General features: G+C 61.8%; 1 protein-coding gene across 2 annotated transcripts; it reads left to right on the forward strand.

Moving 5' to 3' along the window:
* Nucleotides 1-14: 14 nt before the first annotated feature.
* On the forward strand, nt 15-7959 carry DDX51 (DEAD-box helicase 51). 2 transcript variants are annotated; one of them, XM_074402009.1, is made up of 15 exons: nt 15-392; nt 468-628; nt 1289-1439; nt 1693-1838; nt 1925-1996; nt 2158-2264; nt 2482-2590; nt 2669-2814; nt 3051-3240; nt 3332-3447; nt 3526-3642; nt 3714-3815; nt 3973-4036; nt 4128-4262; nt 4549-7959. In XM_074402009.1, exons 1-15 carry the CDS (start codon nt 89-91, stop codon nt 4573-4575), a joined length of 1947 nt encoding a protein of 648 aa, XP_074258110.1. In that variant the 5' UTR covers nt 15-88; the 3' UTR covers nt 4576-7959. The 2 variants fall into 2 exon arrangements, with proteins under 2 accessions (XP_074258110.1, XP_003945289.3); XM_003945240.4 differs by having other exon boundaries at nt 15-628.
* Nucleotides 7960-9819: the final 1860 nt, after the last annotated feature.

The raw sequence follows: 9819 nt of genomic DNA on the forward strand, positions 1-9819 counted from the left end.
CTAGCTTTGCGCGCCGAGCCCGAGTCCCAGGCGTGCCGCCGACGTCATCGCCGCGCGCCGATCCCGAGTCCCAGGCGTGCGGCTGGCCATGGCACTGTTCTATGTCGCGCGGTACCCGGGACCCGAGACGGCGGCAGATGCAAGGTCGGAGGGAGCGGAGGTCGGGGCGCACGGTCGGGCCCGCACGCTGCTCGAGCGGCTGCAGAGCCGGGCCCGCGAGCGGCAGCAGCAGCGGGAGCCCGCGCCGACCGAGGCGGCTGCACCGACCGAGCCGACAAGCAGGAAGCGACGGCGGCCCCGGCGGCGGCGGCGGGTGAACGGCGCGGAGCCGGAGAGCCCGGAGGCGCGTGGGGGAAAGCGGCGGAAGGCGGACGGCGTGGACGCGGGCGCAGGTGGGCCGCGGCGCGCGGGGCGAGCGGGCTTCCTCCGAGGCGCCGGCGACCCGGTGCTGACGCGCTGTCCAGCAGGTGTCTGCCGGGCTGAAAGCGGCGAGGAGGCGCCGGGGGAGCGCGGCGCAGGGAGCGGCGAGGAGGCGCCGGGGGAGCGCAGTGCGCGCGCCGAGGAGGTGGCCGGACCCCTGGCTCCCGGCCTGGTGCTCGGTGGGTTCGGGAGGAAGAAGGCGCTGAAGGTGAGCAGCGCCGGCGGCCAGGAGGGTGGTCGGCCTGGGAGTGGAGGCGGTCGCCCAGGGAGGCTTCGTTGAGCAAGCGTTGCGGGGTCACAGCCTCGCTGGCGAGCCTGCAGTTTCTTCCCCTAGGGGTCCGGAACCTGCATGAACAGTGCTCCCGCTTCCGCTGCTGCTCTGCCCTCCCGCCGCGGCAGCTGTTTTTGCTTAGCTTAGCGCAGGTGGTTTTCGGTAGAGATACCTGGGAGACAGATGAAGAAAGCGACAGGTTTAGGGCACTTTAGGGAGGGTCGAAGAGGTTCTCTGAGCTGGAAGCAAAAATTTGAAGCCAGGTCAAGGTTGGGGTTTGGGGCTGCCAGGCAGAGGCCTTGAGGCAGGGACAGTGGCATGGCTGGGGCAAGTGAGCGCCAGGTCACAGGGCCTCCTGTGTGCGGGCAGGTGGGTGCCACCGTGGGTTGAGAGGAGGCTACTGGCTGAGCGTGTTCCGGGGGTGGCATTTGCTGTTGCTGTTCAATTTCTCTGAAGGCTTCATAGAAAGCGTCTTGGGGCTGAGGAGCTGAAGACTCGAGAGGACGCTTCCCTGGCCTCCGTCCCACAGCCTCTTCCGCCCTGGGTTTCGCCTGAGAACCTGCAAAGCACTCACCTAGTCTCTGCTTTTGGTGGCAGGTCCAGCCTTTCCTGCCTAAGTGGCTGGCTGAGCCCAGCTGTGTCAGAAAGAATGTCACCGAAGACCTGGTTCCTATTGAGGACATCCCTGAGGTCCACCCTGAGCTGCAGAAGCAGCTGCGGGCACACGGCATCTCGTCCTACTTTCCAGGTGACCCAGCCCCGGGCAGGCAAATGAGGGGGCACCTCCCTGGGCACTCACACAAGAGGCTACGTGGCCACAGCGGTGCCGAGTGTGGTCTCAGCACCCGCAAGCTCACAGTTCCCACTTGGGTCTCCTGAGGCTGGTGCTGCTCGGGGACCTGGTGCCAGCCTCCAGCAGAGCAGCCCAGCGCAGAGGCCACAGGCAGGGAGGCAGCAGGCCCAGGCAGAAACACAACTTCTCTCTCACCTTTCTCGTCCAGTGCAGGCAGCTGTGATTCCCGCTCTCCTGGAGAGTGCGGCCTGCGGGTTCCTGGTGGGCAGAGGCGGCTACCGGCCTAGCGACCTCTGTGTTTCTGCCCCGACAGGCAGTGGGAAGACACTGGCTTTCGTCATCCCTGTGGTGCAGGTCTGTGGGGGGTCCCCTTCCTCTGCAGCAGGTGTGCAGAGGGCAGGGAACAGCTTTGCTGATGTGGGCGCCCCTTTCCCCCGTAGGCCCTGCTGTCAAGAGTGGTGTGCCATGTTCGTGCCCTGGTTGTGCTGCCCACCAAGGAGCTGGCCCAGCAGGTACAAGGACCCTAGACCTGGAGCGTGGCACCACCAGCCTCAGCTTCCCTGCTGAGTGCACAGGGATCAGCCTCTGGGTGACCCACACTAGATCCAGAGTCCTTTTGGCTGCAGTGGGGGACACTAGCCATCTGCAGGCCAGTGACAAACTCTTCCTGCAGGTGAGCAAAGTCTTTAACATCTACACCGACGCCACACCTCTGAGAGTCTCCCTGATTACAGGACAGAAGTCTCTGGCCAAGGAGCAGGATAGCCTTGTCCAGAAAACGTAGGTTGTGTCGGGATGTGGGTTTTTCTGGGGTGCCTTGCTCAGCTCTGCATGTGGCCTGAGGGACTGCCACGTTTAACCATCTGCTCCTGTGAGGAGGAGCTGCCGTCCACCCCTTCCCCCGTGGGGTGGAGTCGGGGCTGCGGGCGAGGCGGAATCTTGCTGTCTGGATCCCTGGAGAAAGCTGCCTTCTCTCAAGCCACTCTCCGTTCTGTAGAGCTGACGGGTACCGCTGCCTGGCTGACATCGTGGTGGCAACTCCTGGCCGCCTGGTGGACCACATAGACCAGACCCCAGGATTCAGCCTCCAGCAGCTCCGCTTCCTGGTAGGTCCTCTGCCCCTGGGCCTGGGCTTTGAGGTCAGGGCCATGCCACCCAGTCCCGGGCTCCCTGCCTCCCTGCAGATCATTGATGAGGCAGACCGGATGATTGACAGCATGCATCAGTCCTGGCTGCCACGGGTGGTGGCGGCCGCCTTCCAGAGCGAGGACCCTGCAGAGCCCTGTGCCCTGCTCCAGCGAAGGCAGGCCCAGGCTGTGACAGCCGCCAGGTATCCGGCAGCATGCCCAGGTGCTGGCTCCCCCTAGCAGAGGCCTGCGCGCCCAGCTCTCCGTTCTCAGCACCCATAGACAAGGCTGGCTGGATCTCCAGTGCTCTGAACCATGTCATTCTGTCACGTGAGCCAGACCCATTTTGCCCCTGGTCCACATGGCATGAGGTATCCCATTTCCAGGGGTCTTGGGACGGCCACTGGCAGAGTGCCAGCAACACCCACTTTTCTTCCAGCACCTGCTGTCCCCAGATGCCCCTGCAGAAGCTGCTTTTCTCAGCTACTCTGACCCAGAACCCCGAAAAGCTGCAGCAGCTGGGCCTCCACCAGCCCCGGCTTTTCTCCACAGGGCTGGCACACAGGGGCCCAGAAGAGACAGACGGGGACAGGGAATCAGGGAAGTACGCCTTCCCTGCGGGGCTCACAGTGAGTAGGATGCAGGGCAGAGGTTTGCGCTGGGAGCCTGGAGCCCCAACCCCCACCTCAGCCCTAACCCCCACCCCCACCATCCCTGCAGCACCACTACGTGCCCTGCAGCCTCAGCTCCAAGCCGCTGGTCGTCCTGCACCTGGTCCTGGAGATGGGCTTCTCAAGGGTTCTCTGCTTCACTAACTCCCGAGAGAACTCCCACAGGTGAGGCCCCGCTGGGCTGGGGGCAGCAGAGGCAGCCTGGTCCCGGCACCACGAGGCTCCAGCCTTCTCTCTGCCTAGGCTTTTCCTGCTGGTACAAGCTTTTGGAGGTGTGGATGTGGCTGAGTTCTCCTCGCGCTACGGGCCTGGCCAGAGGAAGGCGATCCTGAAGCAGTTTGAACAGGGGAAGATCCAGCTGTGAGTCCCTGGGCAGGGGAAAGGCCTCTGTGGGGTAGGCGCAGGGGCCCACAGTGCTGGTGTCCCGGCAGGCTCATCAGCACGGACGCCACTGCCCGGGGCATCGACGTACAGGGCGTGGAGCTGGTGGTGAACTATGACGCCCCCCAGTACCTGAGGACCTACGTGCACCGGTGAGCGTGGCGACCGGGCCGGGGCTTTGTGAGCTCCTGGGCGTCGTACGTGGGACCATCTGCCTGGTTTGGGGTGGGGTTGGCGTGGAGAGAGGCCATCGCTGGTCAGACCCTGGAAGGCCTGGGCCCATCTGGAGACAGCTGTGTTTGCTTCTAGGGTCGGGAGGACGGCTCGAGCTGGGAAAACCGGACAGGCCTTCACGCTGCTCCTGAGAGTGCAGGTGAGGCCGCGGGGGTCTTGGGTGTTACGCTGCCTGCAGGTGACGAGGGGCTGGCCCGAGACCCCCATTCCACCCATTTGCTTCCTTCCAGGAGAGGAGATTCCTCCGGATGCTGGCTGAATCTGGGGCGCCGGAGTTGCAGCGGCATGAGCTGTCCAGCAAGCTGCTGCAGCCGCTGGTGCCCAAGTACGAGGAGGCCCTGTCCCAGCTGGAGGAGTCCGTCAAGGTAAGGGCCGCAGGGCCCGGCATGAGACCGTCTGGGGAGGGCGTTTGCAGAGAGGGCGTCACCACCACAGGCTGAGAAAGGACGATCAAACAGGAAAGCAAGCAGGGAACAGGGTCACACAAGTTGTCCTCCAGCTTCTGGCCTGAGGACATGGTGGAGACATGCAGCCCAAAGAGGGCTTCCAACGGGGCCAGGGCCGGGCTTCTGCGTGCACGGGGCTTCCTGTCCTCAGGGCCCCGAAGGCATGAGGCGAGGAGTGCACGCTGAGCCTCCCTTTGCTCCACAGGAAGAGCGGAAGCAGAAGGCGGCGTAGGCTGGGTCTTGGAGGCAGAGGGGCCGAACGCCCACCGCCCTCACCCTCTCCCAGAGCAGTCCTGACCACCGGCTGCTGTGTGAGGACAGGACTCCCCCGGGCTCCCCAGGCAGGCAGTGGACATGGCCTTCCTCCCAAGTGTCCTCCGTGCCAGGCAGCCGGGCATCAGCTCAGGCACTGGCTCAGACCGGAGGCGTCAGAGGCTGTCACTTTCACAGCAAGAAGCCACCGAAGTTTTGGCTTCAGGTCAGGATGGCCACTGGGCGTGGAGCCTTATAAAACTGGAAAGCGCTCCGAAACAGAGGCCGTGGCACCTGCCACGTACGGCTGAGAGTTGGGGGGGATTAACCCTGAGCTAACGATAAAACTTTAGTGCTTAAAGCAACACGAGCACATCCACCATCATCCCTCAGAAAGGTCACTCGGGTCCCTCGCTCACATGTGTGCGGGAGCCCACAGGCCATCCTGATTTGGAACAGACGCCGAGAAACTCGGGTAAACGCTTCCCCAGGCCCGTGCCAAGCAGACCCCAAGAAGGGGACATTGCCCGTGAAACACTTCCATTGTCACAGACCGAAGAAGTCAGCCGTGTGGTCGACACCCAGTCCCCACCCAGGTGTAAACGCAGCGTGAAACGTTCTCACTGCGAACATGGTGGGAAACGTGCCTGGGAAGCACTGACCACTGTCCGTGAGGAGGCTTTGTTTTGAAAGTTCTATGTGATGATATTAAACTTCAAAAAAACGAGTGAACTGTGGTGCTTTTTCCGCCTGGAGATACTGACCCGTGTCAGCGAATGACGGTGTGAAAACATTCTTGAGACTGAGGCTCTGTGAGATACACTCGCCTCTCCCGCAGCCGCAGGCCGGGAGACGTGAAGTCCGTGAGCAGGATGGACGCTCCGGGCACTCAGAGAAGAACCCTCACGCCAGCACGCGCACGCTTCATGGGGACATAAGCGCAGCGTCCACCCCAGGCAAGCTTCGGTGCAGGCTGCGCGTGGCACTCCCGTGCGTGCTGGAACGGGGCTGGCTGCGGTCGTCCAGTGAGGCTTCTCCGGATGCTGACGCTGGGGCACCCGAGTTGCGGCGACACGTGCTCTCCAGGAAGCTGCTGCAGCCGCTGGGGCCCCGGTACCAGGAGGCTTCTGGGCCAGTCCTAGTCCTGGCAGCTTCCAGTATACAAACTAAGGACCAACAGCCCACACTTCCCACTTCCGTCCGGTGGCAAAAGGGATGAGAACGGGGGCGCCCTCCACGCTGTGGATCGTGTGCTGAATCCCGGAGCCGGCTGGACACACGTCAAGGCCGTTGCCCTGCTGAGTTCTTCAGCCACCCCCAACCCCTCCCCATGCCTGCCTTTGCCTCAGCTGGACCTGCCGGAGGCCTAGAGCCTGCAGGGTCGGTGGGGGGTGCAGCTGGGCTTTTTTTTTTTTTTTAAAGACGGAGTCTCACTCCATTGCCCAGGCTGGAGTGCAGTGGTGTGATCTCGGCTCGCTGCAACCTCTGTGTCCCAGGTTCAAGCAATTCTGCCTCAGCCTCCCAAGCAGCTGGGATCAGACATCTGCCACCACGCCCAGCTAATTTTTATATTTTTAGTAGAGACGGTTTCACCATGTAGACCATGATGGTCTCGAACTTCTGACCTCAGGTGATCCACCCACCTCAGCCTCCCAAAGAGCTCAGATTACAGGTGTGTTCCACCGTGCCTGGCCAGCATCTGGGCTTTCGCTGCTAACTCTCAGGGTTGCTGGTGTCCAGAGCCTGCCCGTGGTTCCACGCCCCCAGCGCGGGCATCTGTGGCGAGCCAGCCATGGCAACACACTGCTGCATGCACTTGTGCCAGGCTGCCCGGGGCCCCCGCTGTGCTTGCAGGAAGCACACGCCCTTGCTGCTGGCCACTGTGGTCCAACACGTCTCCAGCAGCTGCACTAAACCTGTGTGCTAAAGGGCGTGAACAGATGGTTCTGTGTTCAACAAAGAATTTGACACTGCTGCCATTTTCCCAAGGGTGGCCTGGACCTTTGAAGCAGCCTTAGCAAAATCAGAGCTGCTGCCTCTGCAGAGCCTGGAGTCAGCGAATGCCCAGAACATCGGTTTTCTCTCATTTAGCAGAAAGCAGCATACCCAGAATTATCAAAACACTGCTACGATACGCTGACATAGCCTGATTTTTGATCAAACAAGACAGTCGATGAGAACTGATTCTCGCAGACCCTACGGCGCGGCAGCCCTGGCTGGTGACGGCAACGCCTGAGCCTCTGAAGGCCGTGGACGCTGGCTTGGAGCAGACACAACAGGAGCGCGCCATGGCGTTTCAGCTAGAGCCCACCCCACCCTCGCCGCCTCAGCCCCACTGGCTCCACTCGGGCACAGCCAGGCACAGTGGCCAGTGGCCACAGAAACACGTTCCATGCCATTCTTCAGGAAAACGCAGCTCAGTGCCACAGTGAGATCCACCTCACACCCACGGGGATGGCCAAGCAAGACAGGCATGGGTGGAGATGCAGAAACCAGAACCCTCTGGAAACAGAGACCCTGAGACTCACGGGACAGACTCTTGGTGGCAATTAGATGCCCAATTACAAACAGGAGCTAAGACAGGGCCATGCGGGGATTAGCTGCACACCCTACGCTCAGAGAACAGGCCGTGTTCTAAGGCCACGCAGTGTTTAGCCGCTCAGCAAGCTCTGGCCTTGGATGGGCAGCAGGGAGGCAGCTGCAGCTTACCCAGCACGCAGCCAGCACCTCACGGACCCCCGCTCCCCAGCGATGACTGCAGCCCCAACCGGACCTGAGGCTGATGGCAGAGACCACCCCGCGTGCACGGCTCTGGCTGGTTTGCCGAGCAAGGCTGTGCAGAGCGCCTTCCTATCCCTGCGTCAGTGTTTGGCACGCACAGCCTAATTACTCGTAATGACTTCAAATGTGACGTTTCACCCCAGGGTGCAGATGGGAGCTATGCAGCATGTTTGCTCGTGCACATGCGTGTTCCTCTTCTGAATACTCATGCCTCTCCTGGTGCAGACGGGAGCCATGTAACGTGTGTTTGCTCGTGTACATCTGTTTCTCTTTTGAATACTCATGACTCTCCTGGTGCAGACGGGAGCCATGTAATGTGTGTTTGCTCGTGCACATGTGTGTTCCTCTTCTGAATATTCATGCCTCTCCTGCAGCCTGTTGAGCACGTGCACTTGGCCAGGCTGTTTGGCACCCGCCCTGTCACAGCCTCCTCGCCTCAAATGTGCCTGCTGCTGTCTCTGCCGGAGGCCCTGCATTCCAGCCTGGCAGGACAGCCACCCTGCAAGGTGCTACCCTGTCTAAGAAATAGCTCTGTCCATCTGCATTGAAGCTGTTTAAAAAGAAACATGGCTCTCCTTCCCTAGATGAGTGGACCTTGTGATTGTTCAGTGGACATCTCACGTATTGCTGGCGGGAAGGTCACATGTAGATATAGCAGGGCAAAGCCTCAGGGCTTCAGAGTCACTTACGACCCAGCACTTCCCCTCCTAGGCACCATGTACACCCCGGATCAATGAAATCTGCGTACACACAGAAACATATACACAAATCTCACAGCAGCACTGCTCACAATAGCCAGAAACAGGAAGCTAACGACATGTCTGTCAGCTGATCAACGCATAAAGCGGGAAATCCACACCAGGAGAGAAAGAAGCGGGGCACGGGCACCACGTGGCCGAACCTCACCCTCAGTCCCGGTCTACACAGACGGCACGCCTGCCCCCACCTCACCCTCAGTCCCCGTCTACACAGACGGCACACCTGCCCCCGCCTCACCCTAAGTCCCCGTCTACACAGACGGCACGCGTGTCCCCGCCTCACCCTCAGTCCCCGTCTACACAGACGGCATGTCTGCCCCCGCCTTACCCTCAGGCCCCGTCTACACAGACGGCAGGCGTGTCTCTGCCTCACCCTCAGGCCCCGTGAGGACAGGCCACCCGCTCACTAGCCCATTTACAAAAACGTTTTTACTGCACCTTGGCCACTCACAGGGGCTCCCCCTCCGACTACCGCTGTTCTTCCCTTCTTCCTGTTAGTTGCCTGCTCCGGATTCACTCTGCCTTTGCTTTGACCTCAGCCTCCTTGGCCGAGAGACGGGGAACCCTGTTACTTACCCAGACAACCAGGCGGCTTCGCCGTGATTGCTCTTTCTGGAGGGTGTGAATGGTTCCATGCCAGGGTGTGCAAACTCGAAGCGTGGACCTGACCACACACGTGGGAGGGGGAGGGCAGGCTCCGTTGGCAGCTGGGCGCATTGGGCCGGCCGGTCCTGGGCGTTCCACAGTGGCCCGGGGGCCTGGAGCCTTTCCCGGGGTTTTGAGAAGAGATGTAAGTGAGGGGAGGGAAGCAGTTCGCCCGACGGAGGCCACTGAGCGCACAAAGGAAGGGGTGGGAGGGACAGGAGGACAAGGCTGTCGGTGACAGTGGGGACCAGACACCCCAGGCGGGAGGGGGCAGGAGGCGGAGCGGTGTGCAGGGTGCTGGGCACTCACCAGCTGGGCATCTGCAGCTGGCCCTCGAGGGCTCCTCGCGACCTTCCCGGAGCAGAGAACAGACAGGAGGGAACTCGGATGGAGACGCGGCCTGAGCCGCCCTCACACTCCCGTCTCCTTACCTCTCCGGAAGGGGTGGGTCTTAAAAGTAGGACAGCGACAGCAAGGAGCCCATCAGCCACTGGCCTTGATCCCGTACGGCCACGTGTGAGGGCACAGTGTGAGCCACCGCGACCTGCATGTGGCCTGCACTAGCCTTGGGAGCCTGAGACACAGGGGACGGCGAGAACGGTGCGGGGCGTGGGCCGCTCCTGGCCGCTGGCCGGTCTGCTGCTGGGCCTGAACCGTGACTTGCTGGGCACTCATCTAGGAAAGGACGGGCCTTAGAGAAGGAGCGGGAAGACACAGAGCCACAGAGGGCGGCCACGCCTCCTTCATGTCTCCAGGCGAGAGTGTTGCGGATGGCCTGTGCGCCAGGCCCTGCGTGTTCTAGCTGTTGAGAGGCTCTGGGGCGAGCCGGACTGTCCGGGATTGAGGTCTGCACTGTCAGGAAGGCAGAGCAAGGCCGGGCGCAGTGGCTCATGTTTGTAATTCCAGCACTCTTGGAGGCCGAGGCTAAGGCAGGTGGATCACCTGAGGTCAGGAGTTCGAGACCAGCCTGGCCAACATGGGGAAACCCCATCCCTACTAAAAATACAAAAATTATCGGGGCCTGGTGGCGCCCGCCTGTC

The sequence above is a fragment of the Saimiri boliviensis genome, chromosome 7 (genome assembly GCF_048565385.1).
Source record: "Saimiri boliviensis isolate mSaiBol1 chromosome 7, mSaiBol1.pri, whole genome shotgun sequence".
Taxonomy (NCBI): Eukaryota; Metazoa; Chordata; class Mammalia; order Primates; family Cebidae; genus Saimiri; species Saimiri boliviensis.

Bases quoted from the DNA above. Each gene is read 5' to 3' on its own strand.
- DDX51 (XM_003945240.4), top strand. From the start codon at position 89: ATGGCACTGTTCTATGTCGCGCGGTACCCGGGACCCGAGACGGCGGCA. The intron at 1,839-1,924 runs GTCTGTGGGGGG...TTTCCCCCGTAG, and splicing joins TCGTCATCCCTGTGGTGCAG to GCCCTGCTGTCAAGAGTGGT. The intron at 3,448-3,525 runs GTGAGGCCCCGC...CTCTCTGCCTAG, and splicing joins TCCCGAGAGAACTCCCACAG to GCTTTTCCTGCTGGTACAAG.